Source organism: Berkeleyomyces rouxiae (assembly GCF_048999995.1).
Source record: "Berkeleyomyces rouxiae strain 22BRR77 chromosome Unknown BrBRR77_ptg000011l, whole genome shotgun sequence".
NCBI lineage: Eukaryota > Fungi > Ascomycota > Sordariomycetes > Microascales > Ceratocystidaceae > Berkeleyomyces > Berkeleyomyces rouxiae.
Window position 1 is genome coordinate 677,153 of NW_027396501.1, and position 23,909 is coordinate 701,061.

Consider the following 23,909-nt stretch of genomic DNA (forward strand, 5'->3'; position numbering starts at 1 on the left):
TACACAGACCAGCACCTCACCCACACCAACAACCTCCAAATCGTTCGCAGGCCACCGACAAGAGCACAGCGGCCCGGCCCAAAACCGCTCATTTCGCGTCATTGACTGTGCCTGTGTCTCGAGCCCGTTAACCAGCCCGTGCTATAGTGTAGTGGCGGACCACCTGTGACTAAGTGTCCAATCTCTGCCTATCACCGCCGTGTCTAGCAAGCATCCTGCGCCCTTGTCCGGATATGAACGTACACTTCTGTCGATCGTCTCTGTTTGTGCAATGGAATCCAGAAATTATATAAACAAGGACGACGATCCCCTTTTAGGTTTCTGGATTTTCTGTTGATCACAGCATTCCACACCTTCTATATCAGGAAAACAACACACCATCTCCAATTTCCATCTTCGGCAGTGTTGTTTGCTCGCTCTTCCAAGACCTCCACAACATTGGACTTGACTGAGTGCGAGTCGTCTTGTGCTACGCTACATACGTCTCCAAAACCCCCCTTCACTTCTCTCTTTCTTCCTCGCTAATTTCTCCATTTCCCCTTCTTTTTGAGTTCCCTTAATACACAATGATCGAGCCGGCTGATCCCCTTGCCAAAGGCACCTTGGCCACGGCCAAGCAGGCTTTCAGAGACCTCTTCATCTGGAAACAGCGTGTTGTGGTCACTAGCGAGTCTGGAGAGACTCACTGTGAATGGCACGATCCCGAACCCATTGCCAACCCCTTCACACTCTTTGCCTCGCTAGACTTGCGTGCCTGGACCAACTTCTTTGTTGGTTTTGCCGCCTGGACGGCCGATGCATTCGACTTCCATGCCCTTAGTATTCAGACCGTCAAGCTAGCCCATTACTACGGGCGGAGTAAGACAGACATCACCACTGCCATCACCCTGACGCTATTGCTGCGCAGTGTTGGTGCTGCCATGTTTGGTCTTCCTGGTGACAAGTGGGGGCGCAAGTGGCCTCTGGTATGCAACATGATTATCCTTGGTCTGCTCCAGATTGCTACAATCTACTGCAAGAATTTTGGCCAGTTCCTGGCTGTGCGCAGTCTGTTTGGTCTTTTCATGGGTGGTGTGTATGGTAACGCTGTGTCCATGTCGTTGGAGCACTGCCCGTAAGTAACCCCCCACAAGCAATTGGTCTGAACAGGCTACACTGTGGATGACACTCCTAGCTAACATTGAATTTTCCTAGTGCTCCTGCTCGCGGCCTCATGTCTGGAATCTTGCAACAAGGTTACTCTTTTGGCTATGTTCTTGCTGCTATTGCCAATCTCTCTGTTGGTGCTGGAACCAACACTTGGAAGACCATCTTCTGGGCTGGATGTACGTACCTGCAAACCCCATTGCGCCTCATAGACTCTTCCTGTATAGCAAACATGACTAACGATTTGCTCATTTAGCTGGTCTTTCTATCGGTGTTGGCATTCTCCGCATGTTCTTTCCCGAATCCCAACAGTTCATTGAAGCCAAGAAGAACCGCACTGTCAAGGCCAGCGACCCTGGTGCTTTCTGGAGAGACACCAAGAAGATGCTTCGCGAGGAATGGCGCATGTGTGTCTACTGTGTGATCCTCATGACCTGGTTCAACTACTTCTCGCACACTACCCAGGATTCATACACCACTTTCATGCTGACACAGAAGGAGCTTAGCAACAAGGGCGCTTCTCGTGCTTCCATTCTGATGAAGACTGGTGCCTGCGTCGGCGGTACAATTATTGGTTACTTTTCTCAGTTTGTTGGTCGTCGCCGTGCCATTGTTTGCTCGGCCCTGGCTGCTGGTGCTCTCATCCCCGCCTGGATTCTGCCCACCAACGAACGCGGCCTGTCTGTTGGTGGTTTCTTCCTGCAGTTCTTTGTCCAGGGTGCCTGGGGTGTTGTGCCCATCCACCTGAGCGAGCTGTCGCCCCCGGCCTTCCGCTCCAGTTTCTCGGGCATGACATACCAGCTCGGCAACATGATTTCCTCGCCGTCGTCTCAGATTATCAACGCCATTGCCGAGCGCAACTTTGTCCGCGCGCCCAGCGGCGACCGCGTCGAAGCTTACGGCCCCACTATGGGCATTGCTACGGCCATCATCGCCATCGGCCTGGCCATCACCACCATGTTTGGGCCGGAGAAGAAGGGCCGCTCTTTCGAGCACGCTGTTGCGGGTGCGACTGACGAGAAGAGCGAGATGAAGGAGAAGGACCTGCAGTTCTCTGACGAGGAGAAGGCGATTGGCACACAGACCGAAAAGGTCAGTACGCACACCGAGACCCAGCCTACCAGCACAAGAGTCTAGAGCGGTCATGCAAGCAAAAGGCATAGGAGACGGTGTGAATAGTTGGGAGTATCATGTGGCTGATACGCATTTTTTTGTATTAATTAATTTATACTTGCACTAAAAGACGTTCGTTGCGTGTTTGAAGGAAATTCAAATCCCTGTTGATGTTTGTCAAAGAGAGAAAGGGCCGGGTACAGCCGGCTAAGCAACTCCTGCAGGATGGACTTGGCATTAACACATGTGAAGGAAATTTGATCTGGAAGCACAGGAACTTGGAGATGACCCGACAAAGAGAGAGACAGAAGCTAGCACATTGTGAGTTAAGGTCGGTGTGGGTTTACTTGGAGATATAGAGTTGTATTCCATCTCTTGGAATGGCGACGGATACTGGCACAATTGTCACACCACAGGCGTATGCTTTCATCCGAGGTATATTCAGATGAAAAGCGCCCATGAAGCCCAAGGACTCGCTCAAAAGTTTGGACCAAGGCCACAAAACGCGATAATCTTTGAGCTGCCCAAGGGGTGTTCTTTTGCCAACCACTCTAAGCTCTACCGCAGCCTGATATTCTTTGGAGACTGGGCTGGAAGACGCAGGAGGAGGCAGACACATCTTTTGTGGAGGTTTGTACTCCACCACAAAAAGACCTTGGTAGACTTCATTGCATCTGTTGTCGATGTAGGCGATGGGCTGAAGAGGACGAAGGGTCTGTCGCCAGTTGTTGGACTGGTGATAGGCTAGGAAGAAAAGAGAGAGTCGTGGGTGGAGCGCCGTGGGCGGGTTGTTGTCAATGGGACATTTTGTGAGAGATCAAGAGAGTGAGAAGAAAGAACAATGAGAGGATGTGTGAGAAATGGTTGAAACATTGGTGTTCAGGCCGGGAGAGCCTCTTTTATAGAAATGGGCGCTGTCTCTTACAGGTTGTTTGCCCGGAAATGTGATGGATGACTCTACGGATGATATCTAGACAGGCGGTCCTTTCTTTGGTCATTTCATCTATGGGTTGTTTTTCATTCAAAAGAGTTTCATCTCTAGCGCTTCGTATCGCTACTTTTCGTCCTCATTAATACAGCCAATCTTGATAGTTCCGCTTATCTACCATCACCGCGTCCACGACTTCTGAGTCTACCAGCCCTGCCCTAGAACCGACAAAGAGAGACAAAGAGTTACACAAAAATACCCACACAGTCAAGAAACCACTGAACTTTGTTTCTTGTTTCTGGGAACAAGAAGAGACAGAGAGAGTACGGAAGACCCGGCTTAGCGAGACAAGCGAGTAACCTCAAAGCTGAAAAAAATATCCCCCCAGATGCCTTGGTTACCACGTCATACAGGCGTCAAACTAAAAGAGGCTACTCTGTTTTCTATCCGGCCCCAAGATCACAGTTGACGTGGCTCTGAGATTCTCGTCTGTCTTTTCAAAAATGGTGATAGCAGAACCTCTACATTTTGCAAAGCCGTTTCCCTGGGACCTGCCTCGCACTGGAGCTCTCTTGCAGGTTGATACTGTGTGATATCGCGGTGAAGAGCATCGCGGAAGTCTTTGGCTATACGGCTTTTTGGGGCTTATAGTGTAGTCTCTTGAATACCCATAAAGCCTGTGTGTTTCTGTATCGTGATCCCATGAACCTGCTCATCCCGGACTATCATCTCTCAGTCTACAGCAAAAGTTCTTTCAATAACATAATCACCTGCTATTTAAAGAAAGGCGCCCCAGCCCCGGATACCTTCAAAGCTATTTTTCCCAGATGACGTCAAGACTACACTTATAGTTGGCGCAGCAAGATTTATGCTTCTTGTCTTCGAACACTGATATTTCACGCCCCCTCGTCAAAAAGAAATGTGATATTGAGAATTCACTTGTCCCACGGCCGCCCGGCCCTCCCAAGGCCCGAGTCCTCTACGCATAAGTTCGTACTGGACGTGATATTGAACACCACCACCACAGCCAACCCGACCGCAGAATCAAACTGCCCGTTCAGTCATTTGGCTTCGCCGTGGTGGCTAACATCATTACACGCGTGAACAGAGTTCTCTTGTATGCTGAAAAGAACGCAGAGTGTAAGTGTGTCGACATGAATTGGCAGAGTTGAACCAAGGCAACCGACCGGAGCTTCCGCCTCTGAGATAACCAATTTGGAGATTACCTCTGACTGTCTTGGCCTCTCTATTTCACCGCGTCACAACTCTCCGGGTCCGCCGTCGCCTCAACACCAGGAGCAGCAGGGGGGTTCCTCCAGCTCTCCGGGAACTCCTTTTTCTCGTTCCCAAGCACCACTATCGCACAGCCCCGTTAGCGCCGACCTCTACCACAGCACCACAGCATTTTTTCACATGACCCACGCCAGGGAGGCGAGAGAGGGGAGGGACAGAGCACCTACAGCGGTCAAACAGCCAATACGACGACATGATCAAGATGGGCAGCGAAATCATCCCCCGCGTCCACTTTCCCGCCGCCTTCTTGTACATGCGCTTCTGCACTTCCGGCGGCTGCTGCGAATACGGGATTTCCCCATCAACCACAGCGACAGCTGTGGCATACGCCTTTGTGCCTGCGCTTCCAGCCCCCGCCTCCGTCTGGGCCGTCTGAGCCGCAGGCGCTGCCGCGGCCCCCGCCTGGCTGCGCGGCTTGTACTCCAGCACCACGCTGGCCTTGGCGCCTGGTTTCCCTCCGCCGCCGGCAGCAGAGTGTGTGCTCCGGCGCGCGACGAGCGGCCCGAGAGCGAGGCCCATCCGAGAGATGCTGGCGCGGGGCATGGGGCGCGGGATCTTGAAGCGTGTGGATATCTGTGGTCCTGGGGACAGGTCGGCTGTGTCGAAGATGAGAAAAGAGCGGGGCCGGTGTACTTTGTTACCAGATTCGTTGTGGTTGGTGACATGCCATACAGCGCATCTGTCGTCTCATCGCTGGTCGGCCCTCGAGATGCTCCGCCCTCAGCGACGCCTTCAAATCCCATGCTCTCACCCGTCGCCACAAAACCCAGCCACAGCAGCCGCATCCGTCCGCCGAGCGAGTCTCCTTGATAGCCCGTGATACTAACCCTAATATCAACAAGCTTCCAAGGCAACATGCCTGAGTGGTTAAAGGGTATGACTCGAATGGGCTCTATGGTTCATCTCAGCTATCATATGACTTCGGTCGCGCAGGTTCGAATCCTGCTGTTGTCGCTTGTGTACTTTTTGGGGGGCAGTGAGGGCCATTAGAAAGATCGTGATGGTTGGAGAATGAATGAAGGTTTTTTTTTGGTGTTTTTACGGAAGAGAATGTGCTGGTGTCTAATTATGAATGCCGGTTTGCCAGTGCAACTATCTATAGGCGGATTCGGGTGCTGGTTTTTAAACAGCTGTATGTATTTCTGGTACCAGCAATGGTCCCCTGTCGTATGCCGAGAATCCCTCGCGAGTAGACAGGTTAAATAAAGACTTTCAATTCAATTCAATTCAATGAATGCCGGTACTAATTTGCTGGTTCCGCTGCTACTGGCCAGTACACGCTTCAAATTATGCTTCTCTCTCCTCAATAGGCCTTCTCACAAGCATGCGGTAGTAATATATGTAATGACTACTAAAAACTATCGCTCCTCTTCATCATCTCCGTTGCTACGCAAGACTTCCCTGCCTTCGCCTCTGCCGCCGCTGTTCACGCTGCTCACGCTGCATGCGGATGCTCGCGACTGACTCTCGCACGCGGACCGTCAAGTCCCGGATCTTAGCATGGATCGTTCCGCCAAACTCGTCTTCGAGTTGTGCATCTTCCACTTCTGCATCTGCGTCCGCGTCTAGATCTCCATTTTCACTCGAGTCTATCCTATAGCTCCCATCTGTCGATTCTCCATCGTCGTCGTGGTCATTGGGTCGTGTCTCGCACCCGTCGTCATAGGTATAGCTAGCATCGTCGTCTGGATGGAAGTCGTCATGCGTGCGTGCATCTTCAGCGTCATCTTCATCATCTTCATCGTGCGACAGCCCGTTGGCCTTGGAGGGCGTAGCGGCCGTGCCCTTGGGCGCAGCAGCCTTGCCAGCGGCAGCTTTCTTGCCCTTGCGATTGCGAGCCTTGACTTGCTCGAGACGGCGGCGCTTCTTCTCTTCTTCAATACGTTCGTTGCGGGCACGCATCTCAAACGATCGAATCAGATAACGTGGCGGTTCGCCGAAAATAGCTTCGTAGTCGCAGAAAAGGCAGATGTAGTCCTCATCGTCAAGTAGCGGTGAGGGGGGGTTCTTGGACATGCGGCGCCGAGCCTGGAAGCGGCGCTCACGAGCTTGATCGGCGAGCTCCTTTTCGAGAGCGCGGCGGTTCTTGCGTCTCTCCTGACGCTGCTGCTCCAAAGTCATTGGTGCAGGCTCTTTATTTTCCTCGGCAGGTTGAGGGGCAGGTTTTGTGCTCGGTCTCCGGCCTTCCATTGTAGGAGGATACTGCTCAGTAGGCGAAGGCAGGTAATGGGGGTCGTAAGCAGTGGCTTCATGCATGCCTGGGCCGGGCCACTTGACGGCCTTAGCATCGGGGGAGTCACAAGTAAAGGTAAACTGAGTCTCAGTGGGATTCGACTTGTACTTAGAGTTGTGCTGAGCAAGAAGGCTTATGTTTTCGTGGCCAGTAGCAACGGGGAGCTTTCCGGCCATGGCAATTGCATTCGAAATGATGCCGGGACGGGTGTCTAGATCAAACATGAATGTAAGTATAAAGATTGCAATGTATTTCTGGAGGCAAAAGGTGCTGCAGCGGACAAAGGCATGTGGAAGAGGTCTTACCTGTTGCTGCCCATGTCGGGGCCGCACGCGGTTTTTCCGAGCTTCCAGCTCCTCCCATAGCAGAAGCAGGAACTGGGCCGATGCCTGTCGTGCGGTGGTCGGGCCAGGCGTGTGGACCAGGGATTCCCGTAGCCCGGAGGGGAGATCTAGGGTTGCGGGCACGGCCAAACATGCCTCGGCCAGGACCAGAAATGCCCCTGGTAGAAACCAGGGCCGCGTTCCCACCACTGCCGGTAGGTGTCGAACAGGGGGTTGGGGCGGGGCTGAAGCCGTGCCCCCGTCGCGGGCTTGGTGTTGATGGAGACTGGACAGCCGTGTCCACGTCGAGTTGTGACGAAGCCAGGGGAGTACTGGAGCCAGAGCGGATGTTTGCGGTTCTAGAAGCAGCAGCCTGGGCGTGATGAAGCAGCAGAGACGGGCCAGTAGGACTCGAAAAAGCAGGTGGTTCAGCCATGATGGGAATTTTGCGTTTCTTGTTGTTTTTGCCGTTTTCGGGGCTTCCGTTGAAGGTTGACTGATTCAGCTTTGTTTTCGATGACTGGCTCTTGGGGGTTGGCAAGGCAGCTATAGACACAAGCTCGGGAGGGTGGGAGTAGCGACGGGCCTGAGACGTGGACTTTGCCGACGCTGGTGTTGAGGCTGAGGCAGAGGCTGAGGCAGAAGCAAGATTTGCAGGTAAATCGTGAGTTGGTGTCAGAGGGGGATTTGAGAGAGAAAAAGCGCAGCTGGAGATGGGCCCATGTCGAGTTGACGTGTAACGAGTAGGAGTTGCAGAGTTTGCAGTGGTGGTGTTGCTGTTGCTGGGCAGGACATTGCTTGCAGCCCTGGTTCTGGTCACAAGACCTGAGTGCCTGCGCAGCCGTGGGTCCGGGGACGGGGTATTAGCCGAGGGAGAGCCGGCGGCGGCAGCCACAGCGTAGATCTCAGGCTTGAGGCCGTAGCCCGACTCGGGCGTATATGTAGGATAGTGGAATATGGGGGTGTGTGCGGGAGGATTGGGCGGCGGATACGTAATAGACCCGGCGGCTTCTGCAGAAAGCCGCTCGCGGAGTCGACGCTTTGGCAAGGGGTGAATAGGACGGGCCCGTGGAGAGACGGGGTCGGGAACGGGCTGCATGCTGGCCCGAACGGAGAGGCTGAGACGGCACTGACGGGGCTGGGACTGGAAGAGGGGCGGGTCGGGAGTTTGGAGGCGGGGGAGCCGGATCCGGAGCGGGGGTTGGCGGGCGGGCGGATGGTCTCGGACGGAAAGGGGGGCCGTGGATGCAAAGTCTGCAGCAGCAGAGATCTCACGATGATCTGGAGCGTCGAGGCTGGCAATTGGGTGACAAGAAGAGGGTCAGCACAAGACAAGATACTGGAGCAGATACGGCCAAGAGAACAGAGAACGGGCACAGCCGTGAGCACGAAGCCGTGGAGAGCAGAGAGCCAAGGAGAGAGCCAAGAGAGCACAAGAAGCAGAAGCGGCCAGGCCAGCAGAACAAAGTAGACCAGACCAATTCAAATCTACAAGCAGCAGCACAACGCCACCCACGCAAGAGGCCAAACAAGGAGCCCGGGCAAAGCAGGGACACCAAGCCACAACACAACAGATGAAAGCTCGGGGCCGGCAGCTAGGTGATAAATCAAAAAAGACAGGACGAGGACGAGGACGATGGTGTCGGAGGCAGGCGAGGACAGGGCCAGCTGGCCATGCATGGGCACACCTACATACAAATCCAATTCGGCGATGGAGGAGGCGGTTGTAGTGTTTTTGTGCATTTGGGTGTGATGTAAGCACCAAGCACCAGGGCAAGGCCTGAAACAGCGGCAGCCTGAGGCAAGCAGGCGGCAAGCAGCAGCCACAGAGCGATGGATGCGAGGCAGAAACTGGATGCCGTGATGATGAGACTGAATCGAGGCGGGCGGCAGGTCGAGATCGGCTGGAAGAGTTGCTGGCCAACGGGGCGGGCAACTAGGGATCAGGGAATCTGGGGGTCTGGGGCCTGGGAGTCTGGGAGCCTGGGAATACAAATCACAGTCACACACAGTCTCAGCCACAGGCGGCGACTTACAGTGGGTCGGGCGCTGTAGTGGCGCTGGAGCTACAGCAGCGAGGCTGCTGTAAATATAGTGGGTCGTGGCGGAGGGGTGTTTCTGGCGGTGCGTCTCCAGCCAGCGCGTGTGGAGCGGACAGTGAGAAAAAGTCCCAGATCAACCCAAGAGAGCCGCGGAGCAAAGGGGTGTCGGCCGTGGACTAGCCAGAGTTCACGATTGCCTTGTGGTGGTGCGGCCAGGGAAGAGACACGGAGAGGGAGAAAGAGAAAAAAGCTGCCGCCATGATGATGTCAGTTTTTTACCAGCGCCACATCTGATTGGCTGGCCTGCGCTTGAGGCGGAGAGCGAAAGAAAAAAAACAACGACTGTTGTTAGCCCTAGACCCTAAGACGCTCCAGCTCTGGTACGTAATGTTATGTCTGCACTTATGTACCTGCAATGTACCCCGCATCCTGTGAACTTGTGGGAACTTCTCGATTTGCCGCCGGGCTGTGTTGAGGGTACGAGGCATGTACATGCAGGCATATGTACCTTCGTACCTCCAGACTTGACTGGAAGGGAGCTTTGATTGAGCTTGTACATGCTGGGCCAGGCGGTGGTGTGCTGGAAGGTCCTGAAAAAACGAAGCCCTACAGCGGCCTGGCAACCGCTGTAGTTATTTCAAGAAGCACCTCCACCCACTGTAATCGCTTTCGGAGCCACTGTAACTCGCCTGGGCCCAACACCGTCAGCTAAAAAAAAAAAAGACTACCGCACGCTTTGCGACACGCCTTTTTCACTGGCCTGTTTTCTCGTTCTTTTTTCTTTGCTTCCAATTCCGCTTTTGTTTTCCTCTGCCCGTCCGTCTCCTTCTTCTGCCCACCCGCCTCTCTCTCGTTCTCGCTCTCGTTTTCTCGCCATTTGCCCGCCTTGCAACCGCTTCGAGGATCATCGCCCTTGTCTTCCGTTCTTTTCTTCTCCTTCTCTTCCTCTTCCTCTTCCTCTCTTCTCGCTCCCACCATCTCGTCCAACTCCCCCGTCCCCCGTCTTCTCTCCTTCTCTCTGCCGCCCATCCTCGCTCGCCTTCTTTCTCTCCCGCATCTCCTCCCCCAATGGCACCTCTTTCTCCAAGACGGTCCTCCAGAGCTCGAATACCAAATACCCTCACATTAGGCTCCGCCCCGTCCGCTGCTGCCCTCGCCTCCATTGCCTCGTCCCGCCCCGAAAGAACCACCCGCTCCAACCGCCCGTCCTCGACGAAATCCACCCCAAGCGCTTCGCTCTCGTCCGAGTCCCCTGACGATTACGACGACATCCATATTCTCAGAAGCACCCGCCGCCGTGGCCCCGACGACGATTCTTCCATGCTGACGTCCAAGGCTCGCCTCTCTCGCCGTGACACTGCCGCTACCGCCGCCGCCACAACCGCCACCATGGCCAGCCACAACAACGACGACATCCAGGAAGACGACGAGGCCGTCAGGTGCGTCTGCGGCTTTGACGACTACCCCGGCCCGCCGCCGCTGGCGCCACAGCCCGCCGATACAGCCACGACCCCGTCGTCCTCTGCTAAACGCGCTCGAGACCGAGACCGGGACTCGGCCTCTGAGAGCGACTTCCTCAATGGCATTGAAGTCAACGAAGACGTTTCTGGCTTCTATGTGCAGTGTGATGTGTGCAAAGTCTGGCAGCATGGTGCCTGTGTCGGCATCATGACTGAAGAGAGCTCTCCCGACGAGTACTACTGCGAACAGTGCCGCAAGGACCTGCACAAGATTCACGTCGCCAGCAATGGGTAAGTCGCAATACAGTGCCCTCTGAGCCTTCTGATCGAGAGCCTGGCCTAGCCTGGCCTTGAGTTGGCTTCTCCTTTCCCTTCTCCCGACTGTCCCGGCCTGTGACTAACCTCTGCCCGTTTCTCCATGCAGCCAACGATACTCCCACTACACCTACGCAACGCTTATTTCGCGCTCGGCCTCCCGTGCCGTCTCTAGCTCAAAAGACAAAGACAAGGATGGCGCATCAACCTCTCGGTCGGGAAGGCTCTCAACCGCCTCACAAACCGCCAAACGCCGCTCAACAATGAACAGCCGCGATGCTGCCTATGACGAGGAAGAAGAGCTTCGCCGTGCCATAGAGGCGAGCAAAGAGGATGCGCCCACCGAAGGCGGAGACACAAACTCGCGCAGGCTCAAACGCGGCCGCAGCCACAGCGAAGAGTGCGTAACACCCGATCGCCGTTTACAGCCTATATACCAATTTGCTGACTCTGTCTTTCCTTTGCTCACACAGAAAAAATAACAGTGCTGCCAAGCGGCTCCGGACCAGCTCGCCGTCTGGTTCTGCCCACACCGAAAAGTCCGAGCCTTCGCCCGACGACTCCGAAGACAGCTTGTCGGCGCGAAACGCTAAGAAATCTCGACAGTCTCGGTCACAGCGCGAAAACTCTGAGCGCCACGAAAAAGAGCGCCAGCGCCAAGAGGCAGCAAACAAACGCCGCGTGCGCGCCGATCGGCGACGCGCTGACGGATCGGCTGGCCGGGACTCGGAGAAGGACGACTCCTCTGTCGATAGCAAGGAACCCGATGAGACTTTAGCCTCTGCGGCACCAGAAGTACCTGCGGGCACCGAAACTTCGGCAGTGGCACCAGTACCTCCAAAGTCTGAAAACACAACGACTGATGTCGATTCGACACCTGCTCCTGTGGTCGCATCATCAGAGACTCTCGAAAAAGCCACAGCTACGCCCATAATTTCTACCACAGACATAGTCGAGACCTCGACGAATGGCACTTTAGATAAAAAGACCATTGAAAAAAAGGGCATAGAAAAGACAGAACCAGAGACAGAAAAGGCGCCCGTAACCGCAGTCAAAACCGCCTCGAATCTCACCAGGGGCTCTTCAGCACCAGCTTCCAATACCTCAATAGCCAATACCCCCGAAACGCCTCCAATAGCTATGCCGGCACCAGCCCCAGCAGCTTCAGTCCCCGCCTCAGCCCCAATATCAGCGCCGTCACCAGCCCCCGCGGCCGCTGTGAAAAAGTCCACGAAAAACAACAAGAAAGGCCGTGGCCGCAACCAATACACGCGCGACCGCGACGATATGGAAGACTCGCCCGTGCGAACCACACGCGAATCGCGCCACAAGGCCTCCGCCCACGACAACAGCCATAGCTCCAGCAACGGCCACACCACGCACGCCTCCAACGGTTCCAGCTCGCGCCACTCGCGCTCCGACGACGCCAGGTCTGCCGCCCACGCAAAGGGCAAGCACGCCGCCGGCAAGCTCTCCATACCCGACCTCAAGCGCCGGTCGGCCGCCTTTCTCGACTTTATCCAAAAGACCCAGCTGGAGCTCGCGGCGGAAGCGACGCCGAGCCGCAGCGCGAGCAGCACGAGCAGCGACGCGCCCAGCCGCGAGGCGTCGCTCGATGGTCTGGCGGCTGCGGTGGCTGACGCGCATGCTGGCGCGCCCCGTGCCATGCCTGTTCGCCAGGCGACGCCGGAGCCGTCGACGGCCCGTAAGGACTTTGGCGACTTGACGTGCGGCGAGATGATGGATGTGTTGACGCGCGACTTGCTCAAGTGGCAGAACCAGTACTTGTCGTGATCTGGCGCGGGTATTGGGAAAAAAAAAGGGCGTACAAGGAGTTGGACAAGAAGAAACAAAAAAAGGTAGACCGGCATTGGATTCATGGAGGCTCGGCGCATGGCAGTAGTATAGAATACCCACAGCGTGTTTTGCATCTGTACCTAGTGAGTACATAATTAATTCGATATTTTTTTTCTCAAGCGCGAAAGAAGCAAGTGTCCGGCCGCATATCACGAATTGAAAAAAAAAGGCTTCAGTTATCTGAGTTATGTGCTTCATGTGAGATCACATCGACTAAATATGACAAGATGAGAAATGTAGATGTTGATGTTGGTACAAATCGCTAATATAGTACAACAGTTCTCCGGCCTTCTCTCCGCGCTCTATCCCCTCGCTTTGCGCTTCGCCGCCATAGCCTCCTTCTTTGCCTCCTTCGCCAGCTTCTTGGCCTGCGTCAGCGAAATCGCCGGGTTCTCGTTCTCGGCAATGGCCGCCTGGATCGCATCAGGCGTGACATCCTCGAGCGGGTACTTTGCAATCTTGCCGGCCCGCCACTGGCCCACGAGCCAGGCGGCCGCGTGGTGCTCGTGGCCGGGCGCCGCGCGGGATAGCCGGCCCGTCTTGGTGGCCACGGCGCCGAGCAGCTGCATGGCGTCGTTGGTGGGCGGGCAGAAGTGGGCGTACAGGGTCGGGTCCCACTGGTTCATTTTGTAGAGCAGGTAGTCTGCCTGGATCTCGTAGGGCACGATGCCGTCGCGGATGCCGTGCGTCAGCGCGAGCTTCAGCATAGTTTCCGGGTCGGCCACGTAGGGCATGAACACGCCCGGCGTGTCGACCATGAAGATGCCCTCGCCCGCCACGTTATCCTGAGGCCGGTCCTTGCCGCCGAGGATGCGCACGGGCATCGACAGGCTGCGCGTTACGCCGGGGTAGTCGGCGGTGGCGGCGACCTTGGGGCGGCCGCCGCCCATGCCGTAAGTACGTAGCCGGTTGATCAGCGAGCTCTTGCCAACGTTGGGCATGCCGACGACGAAGGCGCGCAGGCCCGTCAGGCTCTCGCTGTGGGCCGCGGCGTCGCGCAGGGCGGCGAGCAGTGTGGCGGGCGGGGTCCCCTTGCGCAGGAAGATGGGCTTGCCTGAGCCGGGGCGCGAGGCGTGGAAGCGGCCCAGCATGGCTTGGATGTTGCCGTTGTGCGGCGACTGGGTGATCAGGTCGCACTTGGTGTAGACGACGACGCGGTGCGAGGCGTTGGCGAGGACGCGCTCGAGCATCGGGTTCCATGATGTGAGCGGTAGGCGGATGTCGCGGCATTCAACGACGAGCCCGGTGTCGGAGAGACGTGATTCGATGTTGCGAAGGGCCGAGCGGTGGTGGCCGAGGAAATACGACTTGCGGACGTCCGGGGCATCAAAGGAAGTGCGGGGGGTAAATGCGGGGGTTGAGACGGGCGGGATCTTGGCGGAGACGGGCGGTGGTGGTGGATCCTGGACAGCTGATGGAGCCCCACTGCCGTCAAGAAGGTGTGTGTAGTGTGAGAAAGATCGAGCGGCTGGCGCATTGGCGAGCAGCCGGTTTCTTGGAGGCAAAGCCGGAACTGGCGAGGCCGGCGTGGTGGCCACCACGGACCGGCTGTGAGCCCCACGTGGGCAGACTAATTTCGAGAAGCGCATAGTGATCACAAGGCTAAAGGCGAGTTGTGTCAATATCCACCGCTTTATCAATCCAATTTGCGCTTTTGGAAGCGCCCATCAATGGCCATGCGATGCAGAATGACGACGGGCCAGTTTTTGTCCTGGAAATAAAGTTGTCAGTTGTTTGTGGGGCCAAAATCCGGGTAGTCGAGGGTTTCGAGTCGAGGGGTGAGGGTTATACAGTCACGTGATAGCAATTTGGCGGCCAAATGTACTTGCACAATAGGCGACCGGGAAATCGTAGCATCGCACAGATTGCCACGAAGGATGAAGCGCAGTAGCCGGGGACCAACGTCAGCTATAGAACGTCGAGCACATGTCTCGAAAGTTTATGTATAGAGCCTTTAGGAATGTAAGAGAGTTGACAAGGAGGAGAGAGGGAGAGAAGGACTACACACAGAGTTAGGCGAAATGTTGGCGAAAAGGTAGTTGGGGCAAAGATCTAAAAGAGCCACCAAGTTCGTGGGGCTGGGGAGAGAAAAAACAGTTCTCTGAGTGTCGCCGAGAGCTGTGGTTGGAAAAAGATCGTCAAGAGCAGTTGTCACTCGCTACCGTCTCTAGGCTTCCTCTCGGAGTGCTGCCGGTGAAGGTAGTTGGCAAGTGTCGCTACTAGAACCAACCCTCCACATGTAACCCCTCGCCCTATTCACAATCGGGGCTCCAAATTTCATAAAAAAAAAGACAGGTTCAGAGGAGTATAAAAGAGAAAGACTTGAGAGTGCCAGATAAAGAAAGAGGAGGAACATGAGAGAGGAGAAGAGTAGATATCCCTTCTATAGACATAACATGCTGTTCTACCAAGTGGCCATGAGACCAAGAGATATCCGATGACGTGAGTTGTAAGCCAGATTTGCAACATTTCCGCACCGGACCCGACCAGCATTGCATCTAGATGGCAAAAAAATACGCAACTGCCCCCCACAGCACTCAGCACTGAGATGGCCAATAACCGCTTGGCTATGTTTCAGTGATACGAAAACAGTGAAAAGACAAATGCACCAAATTCCCTGATGTAGCTGCGAAAAAAAGAAAAGCAGAGGGCGTTTCTTGGTGATGTTGTTGGTAGTTGCCTGAGACAGCCCAAACTTTGTGCAACCCATAATTCTTGGCAGAACCCGTAGGGCTGAGGTGAACGCTGGGTCTGGATCAGTCTTACCTTCCCGAAATGGCAAGTGCTCTGTTGTGAATCACGACATTGTCAAAACTTAATACGGGGAAACTACCGCTTTAGCCATGGCTGCGCTGGGGCTTTGAAGTCTTGCTAGACTGATTTGCCTTGCTTTTATTTGCGGGGAGATGAATTCGTGCTCTTACAAGATTTAGCTGGGGAATTGGGGTTAGGGTAACATTAGTCAGCTTCACCACGCAATACTGGTCAACGACAAGAAACCTGAAAGCGATGGCTGTGTCTCTCTCAGAAGTCGTGGTTGAAATCTAAAAAGATATCACGAGTACTCGTGCATAATTTCTGCGGATAGATTCCTCTGTGCTAATAAAAATATGCATCCGTGAACACCCCTAGCACATGTTTCGGATTCCTCCAAATGGCTTGACTTGGACGCGACAGGGCCTCTAGTCTGAATTAGGACAAGTCCTTGCGGCTTCCGTCAACTTAACCTCACTAAGATAATTGATGATGACATCCAATAGCTAGATGTGCGTTCTAACAAGGTTCATCTGTCGCGCCTTGAGAAGATCTTGCCGGTGAAGTGTTTTCGTAAGCTCCAGCTTCGGGAAATACGAGACAAAGAGCAAGTTTCCATCCTATTGTCTTTTGAGCTCTGAAAGTTTCTATGAGCTCCCTGAGTCTCGCTGAGCTACTTGCCATTACCCATTCTATGTCCTGACAACCTAGCCGTGTTTCAATAGGCGGCTGGAATGGCGTTACAAGTCAACGAGTAGGAGTAGAATTTTCCTTGTCTACATCTTGCGAGTCAAGTACAGTGTCAGTATCACGAAGCCTCGGGTGGTACTCGACAACAACTAGCCGCATCCCTTTGCAGTATCAAAAGGTGCTACTCTGTTTCCTGAAAAGAAATGGCTTTATTTGTGCTGTAGCAAAACAAAGATCCGTGGCTGTCTTGGAAGCACAGTCTGTCCCCCATGTTTTCCTGCTCTTCTTCGCCGTCCTTGGTATTCAGCTGATGTGAGTTCCGGTTATCTCAATGTCTCAGTACCAACTTTCAATGTTTGCTTTGAACTTTTTAGTCATAAAGTTGCCATGGGGAGCGGTGTATCAAAACCACTCCGCTTGGCCATGGCACTCGCTATAAGTGACAATTAAATAAGAGGGCGCGAACTCATATTCAACACCTATATGTCACTTACTCACAGTAACTAGGACAATTACCACTGTATTTTCTGGAGGGGGCATGTCTTGCTTCCCATTGCAATACTCAGTATTTGTCTTATTTCCGAGAACTTTCCATCAAAATCAAGAGGGTAACATAACAGAATATGCTTTTGTACTTGTCTTTCTTAACTGACTGCCGGCATTTTCCATTCTGTCACGGTCGCTGGGATGCTGGAGCTGAATGGGGCTGCGCAATCTATGGCATACTTGTGGAGTTGATGTTCGATTCTCCACACTTTGAATAAGACTATGGGCTAAATCCTGCGCTAGTTGTTACTTGTAGCTCATATTTTCTCTACTTACTAGCCCATGGTACCTGGATGTACAAGTGCCAATCGGCTCCGAAGGTAGTTTTGGTCTTGGGACTAAGTGGACTTGGAGATTTAGTCTCGCCTCGGCTTCAGCACAATGTCTACTGGTGCGTAGTTGGAGTTCAAATTGATCTGCGGGGTATTCTTTTCTCGGCCTCTGGTTCTTTGTGGGGAACATGGATATTTGGATAATCTAGATACATTGTCGGCCAAAGAAGATAACACTCAGATCACTGCCAGCCCCGAAGTACTTTGGGGTACTGAATACGCTAGAGACGGACTGTAAGTATACACGACAGCTACATGCCACTGCATACTTGTGCTTACATGGATACATTCATGTGAGTAGTAGCTAATCTTCAAATGTATGAGAGCTAGGCTCTTGTTCAAAGCCCAGTGAAAACGACAAGTCCAAGCACTTGTAGCTACCTATAGCTATAGCTTGCTACAAGTTGTCAATTGGAGAATTGCAGCTGTATCGTCTTCTTCAGCGTAGTACGAGATCGTACCCCTGCTGCGTGTAACGTAGATTTCTCAATCCCACAGACGAAAAAGCCATCCGTGATGGCCCCCAAAAATGGGGACGGGCACTTGGCTGTCTCCCAAGTCTAATTTTTACGACCTTGTGCTTTTTGTAGAATGAATTCATGTCGACAACGGAAAACCCAAAGACCGGCGACCTGGCGGTTTTCAATCTTGGAATGAGAGAAACGAAAAATCATAATTTATATTATTGTAGTTTGTGTGAATATACATGGACTGAAAGGAGGGCAACCTCAAATATCCCAGTTTCGAGTACTATAACGACGTGACCCAGCACTCCAGCAACAGTTAGCCCAGATAATAACTGCGAACTCTGGCTTTGACATTATACCCGTGGACTCACTTGCATGTATAGTACTTGTCGTAACTCAACATGTGGAGCAGATGTATGCACTTGTCGGGCCTGGTAAAAAAAAGGATAGGAAAAAAAGATGGCAGGGTTGTGTGCAAGCATGGCTCAGACCCAGTTCAATGCATTTTCCTGCAATGCAGAGAAGGGCACTGTGCCTTTTTTGGCTTGATTGATTCCCAGCTCGGCCATACCGACTCCGACAGCGAGAGGAGGGAAAAAAAGTTGCTTCAAGAAAAGAAACAAGAATTCTAGAAACACTCGATGCCCGACCGCCCACTCCAGACATCGCCCGCACATTCCGTGGTCCGTTACGACTTCTGGCAAATGGCACGTGCCTCCTGGGCCGCAGCCAAAGCGCTGTTCAAGTTGCCGCAAGCACCAATGACGCAGTTGGTGGCCGCGTTCTGGATGGCCCCGATATACTTGCAGCCGCAGGCCCAGTCTCCGGCCTTGCACGGCGTGACCCCGACGACGGCCTGGTCGATGCAGCCCTGGGCCTTGCCGCCGCACGCAGTAACAGAGGCGGCTGTGGCGCCGGAGGCGAGGAGGGCGAGGGAGAAAATGGAAGAGACCTGCATTTTGGCAGCGTGGGTTTGGCATAGATGGACAAGAAGTGGTGATGAAGCTTGAGAGCGAATTTGACGGTGTTGGCCATGATGGAGACGGAAAGAACAAGGAGAAGAGACGCGTGGTATTTGTAGCTTTCATCTTGTCTGGCCACACACCGATACTCTGCCCCGAGGTGCCGCTAGCTCAGCTCTGCAACTTGACGAAGATGGAGAAGGCCGGCTGAGAGGCATACTTCCGGAGCACCCGCCGTGGCATTCGGAACTTTGAGCTTCACGCCTTTCCATTCCAAGTAGCCAGTAGCGATATGCGCCACCTGTTCCTGCGTTTTCCTCGACATGTCACGCATTTCTGGGTGTCGACGAAGAGCATCAAGCACTAACAGCTGTAAGAGTTGGATTTGGAGATGCGTTCATGGGGGTTAGAACTCGTGAAGTCGGTAAATGTTAGAGCAACAGGATGCTTTAGTGTTCTTTCTCTGTTGCCACGATCCTTCATGAAGGTCGTTCTGTTCGTGATAGTTAGTTACATTTAGCGGAAGAGTCTAGATGGTCGAGTGTAGGGCAAAATGGATATACTGTAAGAAGAGATGATTAGTTCATCATGAGAAAGTCACAGCCTTCACCCCGATCAAGGCGCCTTGGGTACAGAAATTGTCAGCCACCAAAATCATCGGCGTCGTCATGATGCTCACCTTTAGCCTTTTGACGCTTTTAGCGCAGCTACGTGACGTTACTTTGGATTCCTACTAGGGTCTACTAGCCGCTAGGGTTATATGACTTGGTGGGGTAAACTTCGTGATGGTCAACTGTGACTCTTCACTCCAATTCACCACCGCCGACACTACGAAACGCCTCCGCAATATTCTCACACACTCATTTTTGCCACTCATTTACCCAGTCCTTCCGCGCGGCACCTCGACACAATGGCGGATATCGGCGCAGCCAACGCAGATGTTCTCACGCATGTGCAGGCCTACCACGATGAGCGCTGTCTCGGCTCACCCATCTACAAGTTTCTGCTGTCCAACGTGACGTTTACGCACGTGTCTAGGGGCCTGATTGTGGCGCGCATGCCCGTGCGGCCAGAGCACCTCAACATCTCGGGCAGCATCCACGGGTCGGTGTCGGCGACCATTGTCGACTGGGCCGGCGGCTTGGCCATTGCCGCGTGGGATCTACGGGATCAGACGGGCCCCAGTGTTGATATCAACGTTAGCTACCTTGGCACGGCAGGCGGCGGGATTGTGGAGATTGAGGGCCGCGTTGACCGCGTTGGCTCGAATTTGGGCTTCACGTCAGTGGGCATCTGGAGAGTTGACAGCGAAGGCAAAAGAGGTGCGCCGGTGATTCTTGGGCGTCACACCAAGTTTCTGCGATTCAGCAAGCCGGGTGCGGGGGTAAACTATACAGAGGCCTAGAGAATCCGGGATCTAAAGGGGCGCCAGGGGAACATGGAATCTACCAAGTCTACGGCCAACACTCACAACACTTGTGCTCAGTCCTCACAAACATCTTTTATGAAATTTCATTAAACTCTAATATTAAATCTTCTCGACACTTCCTCCTCGGTGTTCTTGGTATTTCATAATTGTCGACAAACCTTTGTTATACAGTCACCATTCTCTTCATCAACACATCTGCCTACAGCAGCAGAGCAGCAGCCACAGCCACAATCATAGCCGACAAAGACGCGGCCATGGAGCTGGCGCCAGCAGTCACAACGGGAACCTCGCTACCCTGGGCGTCAGTGGTAGTCTTGGAAGAGGTAGCAGCGGCAGGAGCAGCGGGGGCAACGACCGACGAGAAAGTGGCGGGCAGGTCAGTGGGGATAGCACCGTGGGCACCGCCAGTGTAGGCGGTGTGGCTGCTCTGGGCAGCACCCTTAGGGATGGATCCATCAGGGACAGAGCCGGAGCCAGAGCCGGCATAGGATGAGTCGGTGTGGGCAGAGCCAGAGGCGGGGACGGTGGAAGAAGGGGCAGCACCAGCAGCAGCGCCGGGCTTGGAGCTGGCTGCGCCGGGGACAAAGCCGGGGGCAGCACCGGCAGGGACACCAGCAGCACCGGTAGGCTTGGGAGCCTCAGAGGTAATGGCGGTCACGAAGACGCTGGTGCGGACGGCAGGCTCACACTTGGTCAGGGTGGGAATGCCGTCAGAGCCAGTGCTGGTGGCGGTGACCTCACTGCAGTCAATAGTGACAACGACGGTGCTGGTGAGCTGCGAAGTGACATAGACAACCTCGTGGTCAAGCTCGCCGGTGTAGGCGGTCAGGCGCGGACCGGAGGGCTCAAACTTGCCGTTCTCGTAGTCATCCTCGTCGTCAGAGTCAAAGTCAGAGTCGAACTCGAGGTCGACGCTAGCCTCGAAGCCGTAACCCAGGTCAATGTTGTGCTTGCCAGAGGGGGCACTGGTGGTTTTGGCGGGAATCGCGGTGACAATGGAGGCGGAGACGGTGTGGTTGCCGTAGGGGTTGACGGGCGAGCCGGTGGCAACGGGGTACACCTTGGTGATCGAAGCGGAGGTGACGGTGGTCTTGTGCTTGGGCTTCTTGGGCTTGTAGTCCTCATCCTCGTCATCGCTGTCACTATCGCTATCGCTGTCGCTGTCACTGTCGTCGGAAATCTTCCAGTTCCAGGGCTTCTTGGTCTTCTTGCCGCTAGCCACACCGGTGGCGTGGGCGTGGGTACCAGTAGCAACAGTGGTAGTGATATTGCCGTAGGTGCCGTGGATAGAGCCAGTGGCAGAAGCGGTGGTAGTAGAGACAACAGAAGTAGAGCCGGTCTCGCAGTCCTCGCCATCATCGTCGTCGCTGTCACTGTCGTACTCGGAGTCGGAGTCGGAGTCAGAGTCAGAGTCAGAGTCAGAGTCAGAATCTGAATCGGAATCAGAGTCACTGCTCACATCACCCTTGGCAGCAGGCTTCTTGGTGTGCTTGGGAGCGACAGCAGTGATGCCGGTGGCCTTGGGGTAAGAGCCGGTGACAACGACGGTAGTGATGGTGCTGGCATTGATGGTGTGAGGGTAGAGCGAGCCAGTGGCAGCCACGGTAGGAGCGGTAATGGAAGTGGAACCAGTCTCGCAGTCTTCATCCTCCTCCTCGTCTTCACTATCACTGTCGTACTCAGAGTCCGAGTCGGAATCGATGTCGGACTCAACCCACCAGTCAAGAGGGTCAATGGGCGACTCGGTACGGGAAGGACGGGCAGAGACAGAAACGGTGGTGGGAGCAGTGGTCAAAGCAACAGACGCGCCAGTGGAAGAGACAACGCCAGAAATAGTGGTGTTGTAGGTGGAAGAGGTGTAGCCAACGGACACGCCAGAGCCGGTGGCAGCGGCGGTAGTCGGAGAAGCAGTCTTGGTGATGAGAGTGGAAGAGTCCTCGTCCTCGTCATCAGAGTCGGAGTCGCTGTCGCTGTTGTCGCTCTCAGACTCGCTGTAGGTGGTAGCACCAGTAGCCAGGGCAGGCTGAGTGGAGTAGGCAGTCGGGGCCAGAGAACTGGTAGTGTTGGTGAAACCTTGGCTAGAGGTGGAAGCAGAGCTGGCGGGGGTATCCTCGCCAGGAGCGCCAAGGGAGCCATACTTGAGGGTGTAGCCGTTGGGGGCGTTGGCGGCCGAGCCTGAGATGGGAGTACCAACGCCAGGAAGGTCGCTCTTGACCAAACGACCAGTGATGCCGGCGTTGATGGGCGAGTGCTTCGCGAGATACTCGAAGAAGACGTTGTTGAGCTCATCGAAAGTGTTAAGCGGGTCGGTTTCAGCCAGGATATTGTCACCACCACCAGCGACATAATCCAGCGTGACCATGTGGTAGTTTCTGGAGAAGTCGAGCTTCTTGCCGGCAATATCGACGCTAATCAGCTGCGAGCCAGTGGGCATGGAAGGGTTCCACACGATCTTGACGCCGTTGGAAACCTGGAAGAAGGAAGTGATGGGCGCGTTGTTGATGATGTTGTACCAGGCCAGGCCGCCCTCGATGACCTTCCACAGGGTCTCGCCGTCGATTTCAACATCAACAACATTGTTGCCATAGGGCATCACAGTCAGAATCTCGCCACGGGTCACATCGCCGCTCTCAATGGTGGCACGGAGACCGCCCGAGTTGACCAACGCAAAGTAATCGTTCTTGTTGTTCTCAGTGACCCACGATAGAGGGCTCGCCAGAACGTGTTCCAGCATGGCATCGGCAACGACGTTACCCAAAACACACTCGGAGCGCTGACATTTCTGCTGGTCCAGGTCGACGAGAGAGCTGCCAACAATCTCGCGGCCGTAGGCGTCAAAGGGCTTGCGCCACTCGTCAATCTTGGCCTGCAGCTTGGTGTCGTAGCCGACGCTGTCGTCGATGCGGATCGGCGCACCCTCGTAGGACAGCGGGTGGCCCTCGGAGTCAAAGGTGACGTCAATCTCGCCAACGTAGAAGCCCCAGCGGTTGGCGGTCACGACGAACACTTCGTTGCCATCAGGGTCGTGGGCAATGATGGGGTATTTGCCCTCGGCACCGGGCATGTCGCCCAGGAGCGTGTGCGAGTGGCCGCCCATAATCAGCGACAGACCGCGCGTGCGCTGGGCCAGGTGGATGTCCTCGCCGATGCCGATGTGGGTCAGGGCAACGATGCGCTTGATGTCAGTGTTAGCCTTGATGTGGTCAATGGTTCTCTGCACGGCGGTCACAACATCCTCAAAGGTGGTGATGTCGGCGTTGGAGTCGGAGGCTGTGGTCTCGGTAGTAGCACCGATCACGGCAATGCCCATCTCCTCGAAAATGTGGTACGGCTTGACAGTTGCGTTGATGTTGGCGTTCTTCGAGTTCACGTTGGCCGAGACAATGGGGAACGTCAGGTTCTTGAGGAACTCTCCCAGCTCCTCGTCGCCGCCGTCCCACTCGTGATTGCCGAGCGTCATGGCATCGAAGCCGACATAGTTGATGGTTTCGGCAATCTTCTCGCCCTTGTAGTGGCTGTAGAACAGCGTGCCCTAGAACTCGTCACCGGCATCAAACACCAGCGTGTCCTTGTACTCGGCACGCTTGGTGTCAATCACGTGCTTGATGCGGGAGTAACCACCGAAACAGCCACGGTCGGGATGTTTGCAGTCCAGACCTGAGCTAGAAAGAATGTCCAGATGCGAGTGAATATCGTTGACGTGCACAAACTCTGTCACGGGGGTACAGATGTATGGGTTAGCAGTCTGATATATCCTATGGATACGGGGCCCGGACGGTAGCTTGACTTACTGGCTCTGAAGTTGCCCTCGTTATCAAGGCCACGCTTGGATAACCGTTCGCTGTACAGTACGTCGTTGGCGGCTGCCAGGCCAGTCATGGCCAGCGCTGCCAGAGAAGTGAACTTCATGGTTGCAGATGAACAACAGTAGGGCGTCTGGGATGGTGTGCGGAAGGAGGGACGTAGGATGCAGTCTCGTTCTCCTTTTTTTTTCGGTCCCCTAGTGCGGTAGAAGGAAG

At 54.6% G+C, this 23,909-nt stretch overlaps 8 protein-coding genes across 8 annotated transcripts; 3 read left to right on the plus strand and 5 right to left on the minus strand.

Annotated features, from left to right (window-relative positions):
• Positions 1–566: 566 nt before the first annotated feature.
• BROUX77_007240 (uncharacterized protein) lies at positions 567–2,283 on the plus strand (the record flags this gene model as incomplete). The annotated part of the gene is made up of 3 exons (XM_073752314.1): positions 567–1,114; positions 1,195–1,325; positions 1,403–2,283. 3 exons carry the CDS (start codon positions 567–569, stop codon positions 2,281–2,283), a joined length of 1,560 nt encoding a protein of 519 aa, XP_073602651.1.
• A 2,150-nt stretch (positions 2,284–4,433) lies between these two features.
• BROUX77_007241 (uncharacterized protein) lies at positions 4,434–5,023 on the minus strand (the record flags this gene model as incomplete). The annotated part of the gene is made up of 2 exons (XM_073752315.1): positions 4,434–4,543; positions 4,648–5,023. The coding sequence occupies 2 exons, from the start codon at positions 5,021–5,023 to the stop codon at positions 4,434–4,436; spliced, it is 486 nt and encodes a 161-aa protein (XP_073602652.1).
• Positions 5,024–5,866: 843 nt separating this feature from the next.
• Positions 5,867–8,135, minus strand: BROUX77_007242 (uncharacterized protein; the record flags this gene model as incomplete). The annotated part of the gene is made up of 2 exons (XM_073752316.1): positions 5,867–6,924; positions 7,019–8,135. 2 exons carry the CDS (start codon positions 8,133–8,135, stop codon positions 5,867–5,869), a joined length of 2,175 nt encoding a protein of 724 aa, XP_073602653.1.
• A 2,011-nt stretch (positions 8,136–10,146) lies between these two features.
• Positions 10,147–12,647, plus strand: BROUX77_007243 (uncharacterized protein; the record flags this gene model as incomplete). Its single annotated transcript, XM_073752317.1, has 3 exons — positions 10,147–10,829; positions 10,963–11,253; positions 11,327–12,647. The coding sequence occupies 3 exons, from the start codon at positions 10,147–10,149 to the stop codon at positions 12,645–12,647; spliced, it is 2,295 nt and encodes a 764-aa protein (XP_073602654.1).
• A 365-nt stretch (positions 12,648–13,012) lies between these two features.
• BROUX77_007244 (uncharacterized protein) lies at positions 13,013–14,299 on the minus strand (the record flags this gene model as incomplete). Its single annotated transcript, XM_073752318.1, has 1 exon — positions 13,013–14,299. The coding sequence occupies one exon, from the start codon at positions 14,297–14,299 to the stop codon at positions 13,013–13,015; it is 1,287 nt and encodes a 428-aa protein (XP_073602655.1).
• Positions 14,300–18,187: 3,888 nt separating this feature from the next.
• On the minus strand, positions 18,188–18,457 carry BROUX77_007245 (uncharacterized protein; the record flags this gene model as incomplete). The annotated part of the gene is made up of 1 exon (XM_073752319.1): positions 18,188–18,457. One exon carries the CDS (start codon positions 18,455–18,457, stop codon positions 18,188–18,190), a length of 270 nt encoding a protein of 89 aa, XP_073602656.1.
• A 914-nt stretch (positions 18,458–19,371) lies between these two features.
• BROUX77_007246 (uncharacterized protein) lies at positions 19,372–19,866 on the plus strand (the record flags this gene model as incomplete). The annotated part of the gene is made up of 1 exon (XM_073752321.1): positions 19,372–19,866. The coding sequence occupies one exon, from the start codon at positions 19,372–19,374 to the stop codon at positions 19,864–19,866; it is 495 nt and encodes a 164-aa protein (XP_073602657.1).
• A 223-nt stretch (positions 19,867–20,089) lies between these two features.
• Positions 20,090–23,799, minus strand: BROUX77_007247 (uncharacterized protein; the record flags this gene model as incomplete). The annotated part of the gene is made up of 3 exons (XM_073752322.1): positions 20,090–23,422; positions 23,489–23,601; positions 23,682–23,799. The coding sequence occupies 3 exons, from the start codon at positions 23,797–23,799 to the stop codon at positions 20,090–20,092; spliced, it is 3,564 nt and encodes a 1,187-aa protein (XP_073602658.1).
• Between the last annotated feature and the right edge of the window lie 110 nt (positions 23,800–23,909).